Below are 23,988 nucleotides of genomic sequence, written 5' to 3'. Positions count from 1 at the left end.
AGTATCAAAACTAAGCCTGTGGGAATCATTGCTCTTTTCCCAGGAGGGATAGTAGCCTCTACTGCTACAGATATCAGACTAATGATTCTTTCGAGCCAACACAGGGGTTTGAGGCTCTGTGACTAAGCTTCTGGAATTGTAAGGTTGCCCAATGTGTTTCAATTGAGTCACATGCCACGTCTGACACTGGAAGGAAGGCATGGGATCAAAGTAAGACAGACACAAGTGACCATAGTTCAAGGGTGTTTATTGAACCTTATCAAGGGTATGATAAACGCCTATCTAAATCTAAGATGGGAGCAAGATATGACCATCGAAATAATAATGCAGTCCTAGTGGAGTCCAGCCTAAATAAAAGGGCTTATACAAAAAAACTATTGCCAATCCTCATCGCTAATTTACAAACAGTGTGGGGAAATGTTCATGAAAAAGAAAGAAGTGTTCACAAAATGATAAGTCAGGATGTCCAGGCCGTTGGCCTCCCCCATGTTTTCAGCATGGGACAAGGCAGTTCACTCGAGCATAGCACACTCTTGGGCTCCTTTGCACGAGGACACAGCTCTATCACAAGCATCAGGGCCTTCTATGCCCAAATCTCTTAAGTTCTCAAAATGATCTTGATCCAGAGGGCCTAATGTATCCAGCAAACGCAAAAATTCCTTTGTAAGTACTCAAGTAGGGCTATTCACTCTTTATTTTATTTTTTTGCATTTATAAAGCGCATAAGCAGCACAGACGCATTGTGGCATTGCTACAAGCTTGCAACGACTTAGTTACAGTTAGCATGTTATACAGATGGAGATACATTACATTACAGATTATCAGAGTGGGCTAGTCGGTGTGCAAGTACAAGCGAACAGCATGCAGGTCCAAGCGAACAGTAGTGTTTTGATGGTTTCGCGAAAGGCAAGGTGAGAAGGTTCAGCTCTGAGGGAGGGTAGCAAGGAGTTCCATTGCCTTGCAGCAATGAAGGGAAAGCTGACGCCACCACATCGGACTAGTTTCACTTTGGGTACTATGAGGGGGTTGGCGTAAGGTGTTCTGGTTGGTCTCAGGGGCACTGATCCATTTACTCTCGGCGAAAAGTAGAGTGGGGCTGTGTGGTTCATGCATTTGTATGTTAGGGCAAGTGATTTGACTAGGATACGTTCTCTGATGGGTAGCCAGTGGGCTGGTCTTCTGGCCGAGGAAATGTGTTCCCTTCTGGGGCTGCCTATAGCAGCACGGAAAGCATTATTTTGGATGCTTTGGAATTTCTCCAGGTTTTTTGATGACATTCCTTGAAGAGGGCATTGCAATAGTCTAGTCTACACCCGATTATAGCTCTTGTGATGGCGAGGCAGTTTTCGGTGGTCAGGAAAGGTCTGGCTGCATTTAGAAGTTTGGTGTAGTAAGCTGCAGAGGATGTAATGGCACTGACTTGCCTGGACACAGAGTATAAGGGTGTCCCTAATTACGCTCACACCAGAATAAATACAGCCCTCTAGGGAAATAAGGCCAAAAGTCTATCTTGTAAGGATAACAAGTTTAATCTTACAAAAATTAGGATGGTAGCAAAGGACTCTGCTGCCTGAACGGTCTTCTCCTGTCCCTTTTCCAGTCCTTTCTCCTGCCACAGTGGTCCCAGGCAGGGGTTTATATAGTGCTGTCTTGCTATCACTGGAAACGGGCTATGACTTCATCCCAATCCATCCTTCTTACATACATGGGATGCTCCAAAGCCTTCCTTTCTTCATTGTCAGCAGTTTCTGTCAGGGCATGCTGTACTACCTTATTCAGAAACACACTGCAGCCCCGATTTATACAAACCTTGAGGCCTAGCACCAGGAAAAACTAAACATTTTTATAACTCATTTTTATTAATTCTGTCCATATTTCACTCATTCTACTCATGTTTAGCTGGGCCCTGTAGGTCCCCCCACCCCATCCTTAATACTCATATGTCTCATTTCTGCATTTTGTGCACCGAAAATATAAATTCCCTATTCTTAGTCTGCATGGGCTCTTGACGGACAGTAGACAGCTGGTGAGTCACTGTGTGCTCTGCTAGTGCTAGCGAACACCATGGAAGTGGCTGAGGTCCATTTTTAGCACAAGCCACATTCTTGGGAATGAGCGGGATTTTTTGAGTCATACCACACTAAGATGTTACAATGCATAGAAAATTACATTTACAAATCTAATAGTTAATTGTGCTTTATATTTAAACAATAACTGCACTTTTCACTGCTTGCCCATGTCCTTCAGGGCCTGCCCATGTTTGTGCATGTGATTGTATCTGCATGAGAGACCATCCCCAGTGCCCCTCCTCCCCCCAGTCCCTTATAGTGCCTAAAAGAGGTATTGCCTAATTCTAAAGCACTTGGGGGTGTGGGAAGACCCTAGTTCCTCCCCAGCAAGAGGTTGGAGTCTAGGTAAACCCCAAGTGTTTTTACAGCCTTAAAGACTGGATGGGGGTGTTCTCAATCGTGAAGGACGAGTATTGTCTACCTAGTTTCTTTAGTGCATCCGATGGTCCTATCATTAGCATTTCTGTTTTATCTCTGTACAGGCATAACCCGTTCTCCGCCATCCAGATTTGTATGGTGGAGTAGGTGGAGTTGAGGGTTTTAGCATCTGCCTCGTAATCACCCGATAGGGGGAGGAGAACTTGTATATCGTCCACAAAATTGACGTATGCAAAGCCGACTGAGTCCAGTATTTTGAATAGTGGTCTGGTGAAAATGTTATAGAGTGTGGGTGATATGCAGGAGCCTTGTGGTACTCCGCAATGGATGATGTCAGTTTTGGCGCAGGCATGGTCGGAGAATACTCTCATGATTCTACATTGGAGGAATGAGGTGATCCAGGTAGTTGCGTGGGAGCGTGAGGTTGAGAGAGGGCTGCAGAGAGTATTGTGGTTGACAAGTTCAAAGGCCACAAATAGGTCTAGGAGGAGGAGTAGGACAGGTTTGTCTGTGTCCTTGATGTCACCCATCTGTTTTTTTAGGTTCAGTAGTCTGTTTTTATTCCACGGACAGGACGGAAGCTGGATTTTCTTCACCCTGGATCCCCCTCAGCCGGGCTCAGATCCCCTTTTGTACCACATTCTTTTCTCGGATGACTCATGGTTCACCCCGGATTACCCTCACCCGGGCTCAGATCCCCTTTTTACAATTAGTCTTCCTCAGTCTGGCTTGGACCAATTATAATTCTTATATGCTACTAAAGACTTTCAAATGTGCACAGGGTTTGGCTTGATCCATTGCAGGACCACTTCGATTTCACAGTTCAATTTTTTTTCAGAAAGCGGGGGTTCCATTCCCCTAGCTTTCTCTCAGCATCCCTCCGTCAAGTTCACACTTGCCTTTGTAATCACAGTTCGCAATTTTCACTCACAGCTGGATACCTTTACAGAGACCTTCGAATGAGCACCCACGTGGCGCCGGACCACTCTGTCTGTGATATCTACTTTGGTTTCAAAAGTGCAATCACATACGCCTCACCTTTCTTCAGACAATGTTGCCACTTGCAACCTTGGCAGTTCCACAGTCCGGTCTGTTATCAGTCTCTCTGACTCCCAGGCTGTGCGGACATCACTGGTGCTGCTTTGTCGTCGGAGCCAAGGACAGTACCACGGAGGCAATTGCTCCTCCCCACCCCGGCTATCGATGCAGGAGAGCCCCAGGTACCTTTGACACACAATGCACCTTTCTTCAGCTTTAAGTCCTGGTTTTATGTTGCTTATCCTCGAGGGTTCATGAAAGTAGCAGTTTCCTTCCTCTGAAAAGGCATGGGGCAATTCCCTCCTTGCAGCCCTTTCTGGTCTCGCCATCTTTCTCCTCTTATTAAACTGCCATCCCAGAACTGCTGCTTCCTCGCGTGTTTTGCCTTGCTCAGAGTGTGCTTTCATGCTCCGCCTTTTATCCGTGTGGGGAAGTGTGATGAAAGTGCGTTTTACTCGCATTCGTGGGCATCCCTCAGTCTCCAGTTAGGCTTCCTCTTAGCATCCCTCAGTCGGGTTCAACCTTGCCTTAGTTGTCAATTTCATAGTTCATCAGAAAGCGGCATCCCTTCGCCTAGCTTTCTCTTGACTATGTGTCAAAGACTTTCCATTGTACAAAGGGTTTTACTCGACCCTTCTATGACCACTTTGACCTCTTGCATCAGGCTCTTTTAGGGCCTCCTGGTATCTTTAGTTTCAACAAAAAGGGAAAACAGCCAGAGTCTTTCAAATGAGTGCTCACGTGGCGTTGGACCACTCTGCAGCTGAATATGCCCTGTTCTTTCTTAAAACCTCAGTAACATACAAGTTCTTTGTTCACAAGTTCTTTCAACTCATATCATGTTGCCGTTTGGAACCTTCGCTCAACACAGTCCGGTTTACTATCAGTTCTCCCTCTAACTCACTGCTGTGCTCAACTCCTTGGGGCCGCATGTGCCGCATCTGTAAAGAGAGACAAAAACATGTTCCTCGTGCAACATTTACCGGACAGCGCCGGGTAATACAGACTCTTACCTGAGCGCCACCAGCTGCCACAAGAGCATCTTTTCATGAGCCAGCTGCAAGACAAGAAAGGAAGGGGGGGAACAAGAGTGAACATCGGACATATTGAACTCTATGAACTTAATACTTACTGGTCCTCACCAGGAACCTCAGTGTCAATACTCTCCGGAACTCTCCCGAGCCTTCAAACCAGTGAAGTAACTGGAATCGACGCGCCCCTGCAAATCCACGCAGGATAGAGAGCTAATCTTTCAAGAATATAAGGTGAGATTGCTGTGAGGGCATTTCGGAGGTGATTAGTTGGGGAGGACTGTGGGGGTGCCATCACTTGAATCCACAAGTGGCTAAATCCATCTCTCCACTTGCAGGAGAATATTTCTACGGGTTAAGCAGACAAGATTAGGAGGGCAGATCCAGTCAGTCATCGCTGCACTACGCATCACGTGGGTGGAGACCGCAGCTGTCCAGGTCCGACCGACGCCCCTGTGGGAGCCAGGTGAGTCTAACAAAATGCATATTATCTGCGCAACCCCGAGATCACAGGCCTCAGTGGAATACTACCAACTTAACAAGTGCTCAGTGGATATTCGGTCAGTGTTGTGGGAGGCCTACAAAGTGGTGGTGAGGGGAGAGGTGGCAGTGGGGTGTCACAAATGACTAAGGGGACTTCAGGTGGTAGAGAGGGAGGAGGTGGTGGTGGTGAAGGCCCACGCTGAACACCCCACGGAAGAGATTAAAAGGGTTCTGCTTAAAAGCGCTCTCCAACTCTGTACGCTAGCAACGGACGAGGCCAGGGCAGCCTTCTTGGATAAAAAGGCCAGAATCTATGAGATGGGGGACAAATGTGGGAGGATGTCGACTTGGCTGTAAAAGAGGAACGAGGAAAACCGTTGGGTCTGAGAAATCCAAACTGAGATGAGACACACCCTGACACAGACTAGGAGATTGTAGAAGCCTTCACACAATACTACCAGACCCTCTACAGCAGAGGTCTTCAAACTGTGTGGCATGCCCCCCCTCAGGGGGCTGCGGCCACATCCCAGGCGGGGCGCCAGAGCCCAGCATGAAATGTGTAAAAAAAAAAAAAAAAAAACATTTAGATTGGAGGAAATGGGAAGGGGCAGCTCACATGGTCAGACTAGACCATAAAACGGTCTTAGGCACCAATGAAAAAATAGCCAGCAGTTGCAAATGGATATTCAGTCCTTTAGTCACAGACTGTTTGAATAGTACCCAAGGGGTTGTTTTTTGTTCAAATGTAAACAAATTGTGATCTTTAAAGAATATTTATTCAGCAACAATGGTCAAAACTACTAGCTGCATAGTGAAGTAACTCCTCAAACTGGCCCACATTGGCCAAAAAAGTGGCCCATTTTGACTGGCCTACACTAGCATTTTGCATTTTTGGTACGGTCATCGCCCTATTGCCCTATAGGCCAGTCCAAGCCTGCCGGCTCATCCATAATGGGTGAGGGGCATCCACCTACTGGCCACCTACCCATTATGGAGGAGCCAAGGAGTCAGCCCAGTGAAACACTGAGCACTCCCTCAGCTGGTTTTTCCAGCCGAGGGAGTGTTCCTGGGCTGGCTGAACTGTCAAAGGGAAACAATGTTTGCCTTTGACAGTTCATTTCCCCAGCCGCACATAATCACTGAGCCATGCAACGCTGGGGGTGTTTTGCTTCGCCAGCCTTGCATAGCTCATTGGAAATGTTGGCTGGGGCACTGCATGTATGTATGTGCGAGGGGGTGCTCCTGCGCCTCCTCGCACATACGGGCAGAGCAACCTGGAGCGGGGCATTTTAGCAACCACGCGCAGGCCCCTTCAGAAGGTACGTTTATGGTGATTTATTTTTTATTTAAATGTGTATGGTATGCCTGTGTTATGGGATTGTGGTGGGAGCAGGATGGGCGGCAGCGCTAGGATAGTGGTGGGAGTAGGGTGGGGAGAGCCCAGCGCCTGTACTGGGAGTAGGGTGCGGTGACAGCACGCAAAAGTTCATAGCGATTTCTACATACTGTCCATCTGGCACTTTTCAAACTTTGCTCAGGGGGGGGCCCAGGCCCAAAAAGTTTGAAGACCACTGCTCTACAGTGACAGAGGTGGGAAGGGGGAGGAGGAGATGGCGGCCTACCTGGAGGCCATTGATTTACCCACACTGGGGGAAATTGAGTGGCAGGCACTGGAGTCAGAGCCGTCTGAGAAGGAAATCCAGGTGGCAATTGGGCAACTGCAGTCAGGGAAGGCCGCCGGACCCAATGGCTTTGCTCTAGAATTTTGGAAGATGGCTGGGCAAATGCGCGAGGCAATGGGAGGGATGTTCCTTGACAGATGTATAGGATTTGGCTGTGGCAGAATTCTTCACGGCCGAATTGACCGTGGGCATTTCGGCCGCAAAGACCCTCCTCCCACTGCCTAACCTTTTATGTCAGTTTTTCTTCTGACCCTGCAGCATCAGTTCCATCCCTTCTCAGTGGGTCGGATCAGATGCCGCAAGGTCCCCTTTTCTTTTTATTTCCTGTCCCCCCGCCTCCAAACCTCCGGAAGCGGGGGTCACCCCTGCTATCCCGAAGGCCGACACTACCAAACATGGGGAGCTGGGGACACACCCGCAACCTCCGCTCCCCATGTTTGGTAGTGATTACCCAATTTGATTGTTTTGAAACGATCGAATGGTACTGTGATGTACCATACGATCAATTCAAAACAATCAAATTGGGTAAATCCTCCTTGACAACCTAGAGACCGGGAAACTGCTGTGGGACTTGTGTCAAGCCACAATAGTCATCATGCACAAGAAAGGGAAAAGCCCCCGGCACGTATAGACCCACATCCCTATTATATAGGGAATTAAAAATACTTGGGATGGTGCTAGCAAACAGGCTCTTATGTGTTTTGGGCAGGCTGACCCATAGCGATCAGTGTGGCTTTCTGTCGGGGGGGGGGGCATAGGAATGAACCTGTATAGGGTGCACAACACTTTAGGTATAGTAGCCACTTTGGACGGACCACATGACCTCCTTGCCCTCGACTCAGAAAAAGCCTTCGATTCGGTGCAGTGGGTATTTCTGTGGGCAAAGCTGACTAGGATGCGCTTCAGCCCCAACTTCCAGAGCTGGGTGAAGTTTCTGTATGCGGGCCAAACGGCGAGAGTTACAGTGAACAGGGCATTCGCTAGTGAATTTCTGTTGCAGTGGGGCATGAGACAGTGGTGTCCGCACCCTCTCCTGCTACTTTTACTGGCAAAAGGACCCCTAGCCGCAAAGATCCAGGCAGAACCCAGGATTAAGGGCTTTAGAAGGGTGGAGGGGAGGGAGGACTGGGAGACCCTCTATGCGGCTGACATATTGATCTACCTGGGCAAGCCCAGGGTGTCTGGGCCGGTGGTGACAGAGTTAATTGGGGGATTTGGGGAGCACAGCGACTTGCAGATTAATTGGGATAAGTCAGAGCTGATGCTGGTGAAGGGAGGATTTTAGGCTGTGCCGCTGCGGTGCCCCCTTGCGGTGGCAGTGCCGACATCCAGCATTGGCACAGCATGCTTGACTCACTGTTGGAGCGGGCTAACCTGTTTAAAATTACTTTACATCCTCCAGAACACCCCTGTGAAGTTTCCATCAAGGGTCTTCTGTGCATTCGAGGGACTGCAGAGGGAGGCGATTTGGGGTAAGAAGGCTACGAGAGTCACACTGTCTGCACTGGCCCCGTCGGTGAGGGAGGTGGGGATAGGGCTCCCAGATATCAGCAATTGGCGGCCATAGGTGTATGGTGATCAGGGAGCCTCCTATTTGCAGTTGGAAAGACATATGATGGGGAACAAACAGACTGCACCAACACTGTACACTAACACCACCGGGCATGGGCTGGGGTGGAGTGCTGACAATGGAGGCATATATTTGAGGCAATAGAGACCACCTGGAGGTGGGGATGATGGGGTACCAGCCCAAATGGGTCGCAGCGGAAGTGCAACACCTGAAGCACATCATAGAACAGAAGCATCTGGCACCATTCAAACACAACAGTGACCGCTTGACCTACATACGACGGCAACATGCCATGAGGAATGGGACCTTCAGGAGCGCTCACCGCTGGAAGCCAACCTTCTAGAAGGGAGACTAACAAGGATGGTAATTACAACAGTCTACCAAGTGATCAACAACTTCTCTACTGCCCCCCTGCACAAACTGAAGGAGCACTGGGAGAGGAACCTGGGGAACACTGAGGAAGAGGAATGGGTGCGGGTGTTGTGATCGGAAAGGGAAGACTGGGTGTCCAACAGACTACGTCTGGTGCAGTTCTAAGTGTTACACAGGGTATACTACACTAGGGCTCAGCTTCACAAAATGGGGAGGGCCCTGGACCCTAACTGCCTCAGGTGCGGCCCAGAGTAGGGCACTTTCTTTCACACTGTTTGTGCATGCCCAAAACTTCGACACTTCTGGGGTGCAGTCCAAGCGGCTTTAGCAAAAGTATTGGGGAAACTGGTGCTGGACTGCCCGAAGCTCTGCTTACTGCATTTATGGGGAAATTCGGCCTTCTCCTGCAAAGAGTTAAGCTTGATCAAGACAGGGCTGTTGGTGACCAATCGAGACATAGCAGCAGGGGCAGGGGTGGTCTCGGAGGCACCAAGGATCTCCTCATGGCAAGAAGGTATGGACCAGTGTTGTGACTTGGAACTGCAAGTTTTCAGAGACAGGGCTGCCCCCCCCGGAACACTATCAAATCTGGGGTAAATGGCAGGAGGCGAACTGAGGCCGGACATTAGGGTGGGATCCAGTGGTGGGCGGGGTAGCAGACAGTGGGTGTGGGTGGCACTTTGTGGGTGACTTGAGATTGGCAAAAACTGTGCAGGGAGACAGCGGGAGGGGTGACAATCACTGTACTGTGGAGGGTGGTTTGTATATGCATCTCCGGAGTTTGGTTTGTTTTTGTATTTGTTCTGTTTGAAAACTCAATAAAGATGGTTTATACATTTATTTTTAAAAAGACCTTTACCGGATAGTAAGTCTGCGGGTTCAAGCGCCTATCCAGCGTCCCACTCTCCAATGACCCACCTGTCTCCCTTTGTAAGGAACATGGAAATAGGGGGAAAAAAACACAGGACCTTCCGGAACCACACCATCCATTGTCTTCTGATCCCCAAACTAAAGATGCTAGCTTCAAATTCTTCTTCTGCTCTCTCTTCAAAATATGTGACATTGTAACCGTAACCTAAAGGTAAAGTTTCCTCAATAAAATCTTCCTCCTTTTCCAAAAGATCACTCTTAACAGTGCCATTTCTGTTCCCATCAAATGTGTGTTCCTACTGCCCAGGAACAGTGAACATATTCCAAATTCCAAATTTGAGCCATTTTAAAATATTTCCTCATTAGGTTGCAGAATATTGGGTCCTTAACATTGGGGTGAGAGATGTGACTTGAAGGTCAGATGTTGCAGGGCAAGGATAATGCATGACAAAGGGCTCGGCAAAGATAATGGTACTAGCTCAGTTGCCAAGTTATAGGTTCCGTATGTACCAGATCTTCTATTAACGACAACAGCAATCCCAACACCAACAGTGAGCCTTAAAACAGAAAGGAGAATCAGTTAAATGGGACAGCAGGCACTAGTCTGAGGGGGACCAGGCTGCACCCAGGGTGACTAAGGACCCAACAATATTTCACACAAGCATGTTTTTGTGATCTTTGAGGCCTTCATTCACAAGATAATTCAAGTCTGTGCTCCAAAAGTAGTTTTGCAAATAAATTATCTGGTGCTTTGAATGCACTTGACTTAGCTCATCACAAAGTCAAGATACAGGGTAGAGGATTGTACCAGATATTGGAAAACATTTTTTAAAGAAAAAAGCATACTTCACTCTAAGGTTGAACATATGTATGTGTACTGAGATCATATTTTGACAGCAACAAAAGGGAACTGAAATGACTCCTCTGGTTTGGAGGATTCTGTTTGTGGGCAATTAAACCTGTGCATACAAACATACTTTTATATTAGGTGTTTCTTTCGCTTTTCTAAATGGTTAATTGTTGTTTAAGTTATTTTTTCAGAAAGGTTTTGCAAGTTTCAGTCTGGTGGTGAAATGATTCACATTCAATGAATCTGGAGAGGATACATTTCTGGAGAATACCTATTGATAATATGCATTGTGACAAATCTGATAGAGTCGTCACTGGTTACCGGGGAAAACCTACCCTCATGTTGCCAGGGAAAGGCAGAAGCTACCTGACTCCGACCCTGGGGTTGGCTATCTGCGGGAGGACCACACAGGGGAGAGCACCTTCTGGGAAATAGGGGCGACTCAACAGAAGAGACATAGTATACCTCTCCATATCTAAGGGATAATGGCATCCATTTATTTCCATCTAATCTATGTATGGCATACTGTGAGATAGAACATCCTACTGAAGGTAATAGAATCTCCCATACATAGCCTTATGAGAGGACTGGGACGAGGAGGAGAGATTGAGTTGTTCGGAGCATGTGACCACTGCAAGGAGATTCAAAACCCGGCAGTGGAAAACCAAGAGGGAAAGAAGGAGAATTCATTACAGACGCCAGTGGGGATGCGAAAAGGAAACAGACTGTCTTGCCGGCAAATCTGGAGACTCCGCTCAGAACAAGACCAGGGGAGTATCCTTCCCACTGCAGATCCATGACCAGAGAAGGCTGCTGGAAGGAGGCAGACCGAACCAGTGGATGTGATGGACAACAAAGCCACCAAAGAAAGCCAGTGAGCCTGCGCAGAAGGGTTGAGAAGCTGTGGTGTTTTGTCTGGTCTACAGCATACCGGAAAGTATACGAAATAGAAGCTTGGGATGCTCAAACAGGGTGATAGGAACCCTGCAACCGTATGTAAAAGTCCAAGACCTGTATGTAAAAGAGACTGACAACCATTGCATGAATGGAAAGCAAGTTGAAGCTAAAGCCAATATACATGGTAACTTGGATGGAAGTAGATACCATAATTTGAAAAGGCCTGGCAAGGAAGTGTACTGGGCACAGAAAGTAATGGGTCTGGGACTCGCACCCAATTGTGAACTGTACTAGGAGAAGATATTGAAACTACAATTCAGGGGCTGGGAAAGTCCCTGAAAATACTGAACTGACAGGAGAGTATACCAGGAGCCCAAGTGGAAGCAAATTGTGAATGGAAGTGTTACAGAGTCCTGGCAGGAGAGTATACCAGGAACACAAAAGGAAGGAAATCATAAACTGTGCATGAAGGAAAATAAAGGGAAGACCCATACCCCCTTTAAAAGTGGAGAACATTGCAATTGTTATCCCTGGGAAGGGTAAAACCCCTCAAGGTTTTGAAGTTTTGTCAATTTGTATGGAATTGGTACAAAGTCCTGACTGCAGCGTTTACCAGGTGAAGAGTGGAAACTAACAGTGAACTGTATAAATTGAATAGAACTGAGAAAGTGAACAAACTCTGCACAAGAACATGCATTTCCTGCCCAACTGGAGAGAACGAACAGAGGCTGGTGGTGAAAGGACGGGAAGGTTTTGAACTTTTTTGCACAGAAAGAAACTGCTTCAAACCACCATTCAGTTGAGCATAGTATGCCTAAACATTAAAAGAGCTGGACCAGACACAGTTCAGTGAAAGTGTCAAGTAAATTGCGGTAAAGATGGAGAACAATTAAGGCCTTTAAGTTAAAAGTAATCATGCATGTTGACAATTTATCTCAGCCCAAGATAGACAGAAACAATAGTGCTACGCGAGCAAGGTGTGGATCAAATCCCCATCCTGTTTATTGAAGGCGACACAAGCAGAGAGCCACCCAACATGCAAACCTCAGATGCCATGGACCAAAACCCATTAGAACTACTCTCAAATACTGTGTTCAGTGCCAAAGAGACTAATGCAGAACACTTGCATACCAGTTGCATATAAGACAATGATGTGGGAGAGAAGCAGGGCATGTTCCCTAATACAGAAGGAAACAAGCAGGAGTGCAAAGAAGGAATTAAGGGCAAGTGATCCTACCTCCAGGAATCTTCACTGTGGGAAACCACAGAGGACCATAGAGCTGCGAAAAGGACCAAACGATTTCCAAGATAAGGTTGCATGCTGCTGGAGCTCATAACACTTTGCAGTTCCAATTAAAACCTAATAGAAACCATTACCTCTTGAACAAATCTATCACAGTGGGCTGGCGGACTAACCAATTTATCAGATTGTTCGATAAAATCTTCCTCCTCAGTAGGACTTAAATCGTTCTCCCGTTCCCTTTCCTCCTCACCTGAGCTTGAACTTAACTTCTTTCTTCTGGCGTGGAGAGCGGGAAGTCTCTTCTTCTGTAGAAGGTAAGGTCGGCCTCGAAAGGAAGCCACCGCGGCTCCGAACACAGGAGGCACGGTGACCCCCCTCCACGACGGACTAACAACGGAGTGAGGGGAAAAGCCAGAATGGCATAAAAACCCCTCCGGAGTAGTTGAGCAAGCAGGAACCAGATAACAGGAATACTCGGAAAGGCACAATAGACGAGTATGCAAGGTAAGTGAGAGCGTACAAGAGGGACGAGCTGAGATGAGAAAAGAGCCGAGAAAGAGACAGCCAGGGAAAGGGACGAACCCGGTGAAAACAACCGGGAAGAGAAAACACTGGGAAGGCTGGAAGGAGAAAGAACACCATGGAAAGAGAGCAAGGGCCAGGGAGCCCCAAATCAGCACGGGCGGAGCACCGCCAAGAAGAAAACGATAGGGGAGCGAGAGCAACAGAGGGAAATCCGAAGTTGCAACGCGCCGAACTGCCTAGCGTGTGGAAGTAAATACGCGTAGGCAGCGGCCATGTTGAAAAAAGACTAGACCGTTAATGCGGTCAGGGAGAAAACGTGGCGGCACAAATCAATGGCGGCCCCGCTTCCACCTCTCCCACAGCCGCCAGCGCCGAGCGGTCGTGACAGTATGCCCCCCTCCAGGGCGACACCCCCCGGGCTTGCCGGGATGTAGGTTGTGGAACCGGTGTAGCAAACGGGGTGCGTTCACATAAGATCGGGGTTCCCAGGAATCCTCAGACGAAGGGAAGCCCTTCCAATGTATAAGATATTCCAGGCGCCCCTTATGGTAACGGGAATCCCTGATGTGGGAGACTTCGTATTCTTCAGAGTTAGGGTCGGGTGGAACGTGAAGTCTGGGAACTCTCTGCCTTCTCTCATCAGCCACATAAGGACGGAGCTGTGAAGAATGAAAAGTCGGATGAACACGGCTGAGTGACTTAGGTAACTTGAGGCGGTAAGCTACTGGGTTGATCTTGGTCAGGATGTCGAAAGGTCCAATATACCGGGGGGACAACTTGGAAGGTCTGACCCATCGGGGAAGAAACTTGGTAGACAGCATAACCTTTGTACCTTTCTCCCACATCGGCACCTGTCTCCGGTGGCGATCTGCTTGGTCTTTGTATTGAATGCTTGCCTCCTTAAGACTCTGTTTGGCAGATAAGTGAGCTTCTCTCAGCTGTGCCAAACCGGATTCAATCGACGGGATAGGAGTTTCCTTCCAGAAAGTGGGTATAATAGATCTGGGATGGTATCCATATGTACAATAAAAAGGATTCATACCTATAGAAGCATGAATCGCATTGTTGTACGAGAACTCTGCAGTTGGGAGAAGAGATACCCAATTGTCTTGAGACTGGTTCACGAAACACCTCAGATATTGTTCAAGGGTTCCGTTTAGCCTCTCAGTTTGGCCATTTGTCTGAGGATGGAATCCAGAAGAAAGAGCCCTCTCAATACCCAACAATTTGCATAAAGCTGTCCAAAACTTAGAGGTGTACTGGCTGCCACGATCGGATACAATCTTTTGAGGGAGTCCATGCAATCTGAATATGTCTTTAAGAAAGACTTCAGCAGTGAGAGAAGCAGAAGGTATGCCAGACAATGGGGAGAAATGCGCCAATTTGGAATAGGAATCAACTGTTACCATGATGCACGTACAACCTTGGGATTTAGGTAAGTCGACGATGAAGTCCGTAGAAATGTTAATCCAAGGACCTGGAGGGATTGGGCTGGATTGAAGTAACCCCAACGATTTCTGGGTGGAAGACTTGTTACGTAAACAAGTCAAACATGTTTGAATATAAGCCTGAATGTCTTCCCGCATCTTGGGCCAAAAGAAGGTTCTTTGGAGCAGTTCAAGAGTACCGCGCAGGCCACGATGACCCGCAACCTTTGAGTCGTGACACCACTTAAGTGCTCGTACTTGGAGGTCGTGTGTGGGTAGGAATAGTCTTCCTTGGTTGAAATACAGTCCATCTTTTTCTTCGACTGGTAAATTTCTTAGGGCGGGAGCGGGACCTTCTAAAGGAGTATAAGCCCCCCTAACCTCTTCCAGAAAAGACGATACAACCAGGACGATCTTAGTACGGGGAAACATGAGTTCTTTCTGATATGACTTGTGTACTTCGTTTCTTCGAGACAACGCGTCAGCGACTTGGTTTTGAGAGCCAGGAATATACGTGATGGTGAAATGAAACTGAGCAAAGAAGTGTGCCCATCTGGCTTGTCGGGTGTTGTAGCATTCCTGTTGCCTCAAAATCTGCAAATTCTTGTGATCAGTACGTATCTGAAACGGGTGCATACTTCCTTGAAGTAAGTGTCTCCATTCCAGACAAGCCAATTTCATAGCCAGTAGCTCTTTCTCGATGACTGAGTAATTTTGTTGACTGGTTGTCAAGGTCTTGGAAAAATAGGCCATAGGATGTTCCGTGCCGTGATTGATTTGGAGAAGAACGGCACCTACTGCAGCAGCAGAAGCGTCGGTCTCCATAATGAAAGGTTTCAATTGGTCTGGTTGCCGAAGAATAGGAGCTGTGCAGAATCTTCCTTTGAGACTGGTAAAGCTGTCTTCAGCTTCTCTATTCCAAAGAAAAGGTTTAGAGGATTTCTTAAGCAGAGAAGTGATGGGCAAGGTAAGTCTTGAAAACCCTGGGATGAATTTCCGATAAAAGTTTGCCAGACCTAAAAACCTCTGGATGTCCTTTACAGAAGAAGGAGAGAGCCATGAGAGAATGGCTTCAACTTTCTCGGGATCCATGGTTATCCCTTCTTCAGAGAGTATGAACCCCAAATAGGGTATGGATGATTTAGCGAAAGCACATATTCGGAGTCGGTGTAACACCTCCAATACCTGGGAAGAATGCTCTTCTTTCTTCCGGGAAAATATCAAGATATCATCAAGGTATACTACTATGTTGATCCCCAACAGATCGGAAAATATGCGATCCATAAACCTCTGGAAAATAGAGGGAGCATTTACCAGTCCAAATGGCATCACTCGGTACTCGAAAAGCCCGTAGGGAGTGCGGAAAGCAGTCTTCCATTCATCACCGGATTTCACCCGAAGCAAGTGGTATGCGTTCCGAAGATCGAGCTTAGTAAACAATACCGATCCCTGAACGGCTTCAAGTATCTCTGAGATTATAGGCATCGGATATCTATCCTTAATCGTGACTTGATTTAGACCCCTGTAATCAATACAAGGTCTCAACTCCTTTGTGTCTCTCTTAGGTATAAAAAATAAAGAAGCACCTGCTGGGGATCTTGATGGTCGGATCAATCCGTTAGCAAGATTGTCATCCAGGTAGCACCGGAGAACCGCCTTTTCAGCCAAAGATAGGGGGTACATTCTTCCAAAAGGAACCAAGGCCTGAGGTATGAGGTCTATATTACAATCTTCCAGCCGATGAGGGGGGGAGTACCGAAGGTTGTTGTTCCTTGAAAATATCAGCAAATTCCTCGAATATCCTGGGTATATTGTGGATGGAGCTACTCTCAGTAGCACATATAGTCTTTACCTTCTCAAACTTTGGTTCCGGCAGACACCTTTCTTTACAAAAAGAAGAGTGAAAGCCCAGCAGGTTGTCTGTCCAATTTATGGTTGGGTTGTGTTTGCGGAGCCAACCAATCCCCAATATCACAGGGAAATGGGCGGCCCTAATGATATCGAACTTCAGGGACTCAGAATGTTGTTGGATAGATACTTGAACTTCCTCGGTGGTGTGGGTTATGGGCCCGGAGCATAAAGGAGTACCATCTACCCCTTCTACCTTCTGGGTCTTCTTTCTTAGGTACTCGGAGAAGGCCCACCTTGTCAGCCCACAAGGTGTCTAGGAAATTTCCGGCAGCACCACAGTCAAGCAAGGCTTGTGTCTCTATCTGTTGTCCTCTGAACTGGAGCTGGACGGCAACTACCATCAATCGATGGTCTTCGGAGGTTTTGGCAGAGGTCACAGAAAGTGTAGCATAGGAACCAACTGACGCCCCTCGATAGTCTGTCCCACCGACTACCGAGGGCGCTCGTTTCCCGGCCTCCTCGGGGGTACGTCAGGACAGTCCCTCAACAGGTGTTTTGCCGAACCACAATAGAGACACAGATTGCCTTCTCGCCTTCTCCTCTTTTCTTCCCCTGTCAAAGGAGCTCGGGTGGTTCCAATCTGCATTGGTTCGTCTCTGGGAGGAGGACGAGTAACAGGTGAGGAGGTCGAGGTGTGGGCTTCAAGGGAAGTTCCGGGAGGACGAGTCTTCTTCTTCTCGTTCTTTCTTTCGGTCATACGATAATCGATCCTAATTATCGCCTTGATGAGATCGGAGAAAGAGTCTGGGCGGGGAATTCTGGCTAGTTCGTCCTTTAAGTCCTCCCGCAAACCCCTCCGGAATATGGTATACTGTGCTTCTTCTTGCCAACCAGCCTCTGCTGCTATTCTTTTGAAAGCGGACAGATGGGAAAGTAGGTCTGAATTTCCTTGACGCACGTCAAGGAGGTCTTCGCTGGCTACAAAAGCTGTTTCCGTATGGAGGAAAGTCTGTTTTAGAAGGTCTTTGAAAGCTGAATAATCTTGTAACACCGGGTCAGATCGAGATACCAAAGGAGTGGCCCATGCTAAGGCATTACCCGTCATATGGGTTATCATGAACCCTACCTTGGTATGGTCTGTGGAAAAAGTGCCTCTTCGGAAAGCAAAGTGAATATTACAGGCATCAAGGAATTCCTTTACTTTCCTCTCGGTACCATCAAATTTGCCTGATACCAAGGGTAGGGGGGGAAGATCAGCAGTAAGCTGTTCTCGAGCAGCAACCCTTTGTTGAAGGGCGGCATTATCTGCCTTTAAAGTCTGAACCTCCTGACTCAAACCTTGTACTGCTGCGACGAGTTCCTGGAGTTGTTGTGGGGTTGCCATCTCAATACTTGGCGTTGCAATCTCAATACTTGGCATTGCAAACTATCACAGTGGGCTGGCGGACTAACCAATTTATCAGATTGTTCAATAAAGTCTTCCTCCTCAGTAGGACTTAAATCGTTCTCCCGTTCCCTTTCCTCCTCACCTGAGCTTGAACTTAACTTCTTTCTTCTGGCGTGGAGAGCGGGAAGTCTCTTCTTCTGTAGAAGGTAAGGTCGGCCTCGAAAGGAAGCCACCGCGGCTCCGAACACAGGAGGCACGGTGACCCCCCTCCGCGACGGACTAACAACGGAGTGAGGGGAAAAGCCAGAATGGCATAAAAACCCCTCCGGAGTAGTTGAGCAGGCAGGAACCAGATAACAGGAATACTCGGAAAGGCACAATAGACGAGTATGCAAGGTAAGTGAGAGCGTACAAGAGGGACGAGCTGAGATGAGAAAAGAGCCGAGAAAGAGACAGCCAGGGAAAGGGACGAACCCGGTAAAAACAACCGGGATGAGAAAACACTGGGAAGGCTGGAAGGAGAAAGAACACCAGGGAAAGAGAGCAAGGGCCAGGGGGCCCCAAATCAGCACGGGCGGAGCACCGCCAAGAAGAAAACGATAGGGGAGCGAGAGCAACAGAGGGAAACCCGAAGTTGCAACGCGCCGAACTGCCTAGCGTGTGGAAGTAAATACGCGTAGGCAGCGGCCATGTTGAAAAAAGACTAGACCGTTAATGCGGTCAGGGAGAAAACGTGGCGGCACAAATCAATGGCGGCCCCGCTTCCACCTCTCCCACAGCCGCCAGCGCCCAGCGGTCGTGACAAAATCACCGACTTCAGTACACACTCACAAAATGAGGGGAAGTAAGACTTAAGTGGAGCAGTCAATCTCAGGAGAAAAATTAGAGAACAGAGGGAAGAACCAATAAGAGACATTCTTAGAAAATACCCCACCACTACGTGGGTATAAAAGGGTTTGGTGAGGTTAATTTAGTGTCTTGGACTTGGGGACGCAGACATGCAGGCTCTGGATTCAAGGATAAACTCCTGCAGAGAGGAGAACTGGAAGGAGAGGTGGGGAGAATGAATCTAGAGAGCAGGTCTACTGAGACACCTCCAGAGAATCAGGAAGAATCTAAGGTCAGAAGTAAAAACCCCAAAGAGCCACAAGGACTAGACTTGAAATACAAGGGTCTTATTTTGGCAACACCTAAGAGGGGACAATATATACACGATTTGAACTTCTCTGTTTCTAGATTAGGATTAGCCAGGGAGCTACAAGGACTTAGATGAATTTGGTTGGGTTTTAGTTTGCACTGTTTTGGAACTTTTGTGTTTAGAGCTGGTGTCCAGAAGAAGACAGGAACGCATTAAGACTAGGGAAAAAGATGAACCTTTCCCAGAGAACTGGGTTATCCCATCCCACTTTTGTATTTACCCACCCTGGACACAGTTTGTAAGGAAACCCCTTTTCTTTATAAAGGCTTCTGTTGAAGCTGTTTGATCCTCTACTCCCCAGAAAGACTTTTAATAAATGAAAATCTTGTCATTGCTCGACACCATCACAAAGGCTAACGCTGTATGGATGAGGCCTGCAGTGCCGATCTGCCATCAAAACAAATCCACTGGTTCCAAAACCATTGATCAATGGTCTTAACATCTTTTCCACAATAGAGGAATTTGGCATAATTGTGTTTATCATGTCAACCTGCAGAGGGTGAGCGGGGAGCATTGGGAATTAGTATAAGAAGCCCAACGAAAATCGGTCCATTGGACAACCACCAAAAGCACATTAAAAAATGAAATCAAGGCGACAAGTTTAGTTAGGGATGATGGGCAGGATAAGGAATGGGACTATAAAGGCAAAAAACACTCATGACCAAAACAAAAAATCTTGGCTTTATCCACAGAAAAATAATAGTTGCTACAGAATTTGATGCAAAGACATTGCAAGATTAATGTGTTTTCAACTTTTTCACATCCTATCAATTATGTTTTTCCATGTATCTTTCTTTTTAAATTAACTTGTCCCTTACAGCTTTAATAAACACATTTGTGTGACCTCTCCACCTATTTAGGTCTAGTTTCTTTTCAGTGTTTTGTTTAGGCTGCATACATCATCCAAAGAACCTCATAGAGCGTAGGAAGGTTTTGTGAGAATCAACAGCAATGTACTTCAATCTATGTGTCTAAAATGTTAATTGCCAGCATCCAGTTGGTCATTCATCTGAGGGTACCTTCCAAAGCATACCTGCGGCAGGTGCTCAGGAATCCAGTCTGATGTGCGCTGTCCACTCTGGCCAACTAGGTGATCTGCTCCGTCGATCAGCAAGATGAGGTTGTGGCGGCGGCGCAGTGACTGGGAGACGCTATGCAACAGCGAATGAAACTCTGATACAAGGCCCCTGCAGGAAATTACAATGAGTGTTGAGTAAGGAAATATGACAGAGCGAAACACTTTCAGATCCTGAAGACACAAAATGGAATCCTATCCATCAAAGCCTATTCTGAGACAATCTTCAACAGCAAGTAGTATATTTAAGGTTCTTATTATAAAAAAGCTCTTTCATTAGAGAGAGGAAGTGTCTCACAGGCATTACAAAACTCTAAATAAAGAAACAAATACCCATGACAATATTACTCTACTCTACTACATGCATATTCCTCTGACTACAAAGCAGCTGTTGGGTATCATCCACGAGGCCAGGGACATTTCCTAAAGGCTTTGAATCTGACAAAATAAGATGATACTCTAGGATAGAGAAAGTCAGTGGGCCTCATTATGAATGTTGCGGTAAGGCAACAATGGCGTCTGTACTACAACAGTACCGCTGCTACCATCCTTCCCATTCCCATTGAGCCGCAAAAGGGAATTACCGGGCCCTCCAAGGTCAGAATGGCCCTGTAAGTCCCCTTTTGCGGGACCCGGACCCGAGTTTGGGGGTAGCCATGCCCTTATTAAGGGCATGGCTACCACCAAACTCGTAATGAGGCCCAGTGTACTTTACATAACACCTTTATTACCACTGTCGGGAAGGACCCTCAATGGTGGTAAAGTATTTCATGTTATTATTCAGAAAAAACCTATGTTGGAAAAATACTAATCTCGGCAATCATGGTATCCTACCAATATTTATAAGCATTGAATAACTTCCCACCACCGTGCCGTACCCCAGTTCGCTTTAGTGGAACTATATTCCCTTAAATGTGCTTCTTTTGGAAAACTTAATTTTTATCAAAATGCATTTATTGAAAAGGGTGCCTGAGGTGGAGATTTCACTCTCCTAGACTACAAATGTATTTTAAATTACTTAACAAACAGGTGTCTCTGTTAGTTCTGGAAGAGCTGTAAGGCAATAAGTAGGGACCTGCTCAGCTCTCCACCAGTTCCCTTGTCTGACCTTTCACCTCCCAATAAAGAAACTCATAGCCTGCACCAAGAACTGTGCGTGCAGTGAGGAGTCCTTCATAATCACCAGAGATCTTATGTGAAGGCATCATAAAGTACGACACAGACCAGAGATATCAAGCTGAACAAAAGAATATTTAGTAACTTAAATGTCAGGATGGTTCAATGCCTAATTTGCCCAATGCTAAGGTGGAATTTCCCTACCTGAAGGAAACAAAGGAAAACCTGAGTCAAAGAGTTCAACTTAAAAGTCTGTCTGTATCTAAAACCTACCCTTGCCCTCACAGCTATAACAAACCAGAGTGTAGGGATGTAACGGTCAAAAGAAACAGTATTCAACAAAAACATCTGAGATTCTTCCAGCTTGCAGCTTTCTTTGTGCTCCCTTCCACATGTATAAAACTGTTCCACAAGAAGTCTCAAAGTTGTCACAGTTTAAAGCCCAAAACGAAAGAGCCATGTAGTTTCAGGGTTCCCTGTTCCAGGACTTGTATTTCACCATAGTTCACAACTCAAAAGAAAAGGTAATGAAGTCTCCGAGTTCCCTTCCCCAAGACTTGTATTTCACCATAGTTCAAACCACACAACAGAAAAGGGCCCATGCAGGTTCACTTCATGTGATAGAGTCATTACCAGGAGTTACATATAGTTAATGGAACCAACATTCAGAAATGTATTTAACCTGTACATTTCAGTTCTGTCCAAAATGCAGTATGCAATCATTTTTTAGTGATTGCACAGTTCCATTCACTGCTAAAAGGTATCATGTGGTATTTTAAGTTTGTATTCAATTCAGCGTTCTCTGGACACTGATTTGGCTTATGCTCTTGTTTTCATTCAGCCCGCTATGGAATATTGGTGCTTTCACTTTAAGAGAACTTCCCCATACTCAGAGACTTTCAAAACCGTTCTGCTTTAAGAAACATGACCACTACGATACAAAGTATTTCGGATTCTTTGAAGGTCAACAATGGAAACAAGCCTAGGAGTCCTTCGAAAACGTGCTTTGGTAACGCATGCGACCACTCCGCTGCAAGTTACAATCTATTTCAGCACAAATGGACATTTTCATTCATCCGCATATGGCGCACCAGATTTCTCATGTTACAGAAACTCATTGGTCTCTTTAGTTGCTGTCCTCGCAGCATGGAGCACACAATCTGCAGCGTCTCCCGCTTGGGGTCTAACCTCTGCCCCAGGGCCGGCTTCTCTGCAAAGGGGAACAAGCACTTCACTTGAAAGGGAAAGGGACAGCCTTTCCACCCGGCACCCATATTTGCTGCCAGTCCGTTCCACAGAGATCTTGCTCCAATGCCAGGCCGTTGTAGGTCACCTCTCTTGGCAGTCTTGAGCATCTCGGTGCATTGTACACCCGAGATCTCTCCACAGTAGTTCCCTCTAGCGGCTCGCCTCTCTTCCAGCATTGTTCTCTGCTTCTCATTTAGGCATTCCTGCTGCTGCTCTCTGTGTTGCTTTTTCCTACTCCTTTTGTACAACTGTAACCCCTAACAGGTTGCAGGCCTTCTCTCAGTCAGTTTTGCAGGCATCTTCCTCGTCCCAGTACCAAAGTGGTGAAAGTGTGTGGTGTTCATTACTCTCAGTTGCCTCTTTCTCGTCTCAATACTAGAGTGGTGAGAATGTATGGTGTTCATTACTCTCAGTTGCCTCTTCCTCATCTCAGTACCGTCAAGTGTCCCATATGGGGAATTGAGGGGAGCGGTCAGTAACCCATAAATGTCGGGGAGGGTTAGGTTGATTGGCATTGGGAAAAGGGGGATACCATGTCTCGCCTGAGGTTATCCCACTCCTAATCCTCAAGGACCCTCCACCCAGGTGATCCTCCCACGCTTCTCTGCTCCCAGGGTTAGGATCCAAAAGCAATGGCCTTCCCCAGGCCACCCGTGCAGAGGATCCAAGGGGGTTAGGAGTGAGAACACCCTCAGGTTTCTCACAGTTCCTACTGGGAAATTGTTCCCCAGGGAATACATTTTCAATACAATGGTACAAGGCACCCGGATAGGTTTTTCCCCAATCTCATTCATCATTATGAAAAAAGACAAGCTTGGATACTGCAAATCTACTATGATCTTATGAGAGCAAACATGGGCTAAGAAAATATGGATTGCAGAACTGCGGCATCTGACTTCCCCTTTGTATTACAAGTTACCTCTCAGGGCGAAACTGGATATCCTGCAGTTAAGAGGGCTTCTCTGAGCTATACTGCAACGAGAGGTGTCCTTATGCAGAACACATCATTTCACAACAGTGTTAAGTCTTTGCACTGTGGAGATGGCAAGTAGAGTGACTGACTATCAACAACAACCTGGGGCCAAAGACCCAGAAAATGAAGTAAGAACCACTTGAAACAAGAAGTGTAGCACTATAAGCCGAGGGATCAACAGGCAACTCAAGCCAAGAAAACGGGTCAATGTGTTTTGTTAATTAACGTAAAGCTGACGGTTCAGGGAGGGTTGGGAAAAGGGGTACGTTTTACAACAACGGATGACTCAAACTTCCTTGTTGGACAACAGACCTTCAGTTCTTCTCGCTCTACTCCCAGTGTTCGCCTATCTATGCATTGGTCCAAAGGGTCCCACACAGTCCTTGGGGTTTACGTGCCTGATACTTCTTTCTTGGTTGTTGTATACTTCTGGTCATGATATTATACTTTTGCTTCTCGCCCTGAATATCAGCTCTTTGCTTCTCATCTTGAATGCTGGGCATCACTGGTGGCACCAGACCCTTTTGATTGCTCTAGATGTTATTTCTGTTTAGACAGTTTTTGTACCACCCTCTGTTGAGCATGCTACAACCACTAAGTCTAGGGGAAAAAACTAACACACCTGGCAGGAAAGTGCAGTCAAAACTCTCTTATGGTAGGTAATGTGGACAGAGCGACAAGGCTTAACTCTCAGGTAGGCATAGC

General features: G+C 46.9%; 1 protein-coding gene across 5 annotated transcripts in view; it reads right to left on the bottom strand.

The window, feature by feature from the left end:
- TEP1 (telomerase associated protein 1) overlaps positions 1 to 23,988 on the bottom strand; it is a 2,409,067-nt gene that overhangs the window by 1,019,928 nt on the left and 1,365,151 nt on the right. For all 5 annotated transcript variants that reach the window (XM_069651741.1, XM_069651744.1, XM_069651746.1 and 2 more), the window contains one exon: positions 19,905 to 20,058. In XM_069651741.1, the coding sequence (XP_069507842.1) occupies positions 19,905 to 20,058 (154 nt within the window). The remainder of the gene's footprint in view (positions 1 to 19,904; positions 20,059 to 23,988) is intronic.

This window comes from Ambystoma mexicanum, chromosome 3p, assembly GCF_040938575.1.
Source record: "Ambystoma mexicanum isolate Mex_15411 chromosome 3p, UKY_AmexF1_1, whole genome shotgun sequence".
NCBI lineage: Eukaryota > Metazoa > Chordata > Amphibia > Caudata > Ambystomatidae > Ambystoma > Ambystoma mexicanum.
This window is presented reverse-complemented; position numbering and strand designations above follow the sequence as displayed.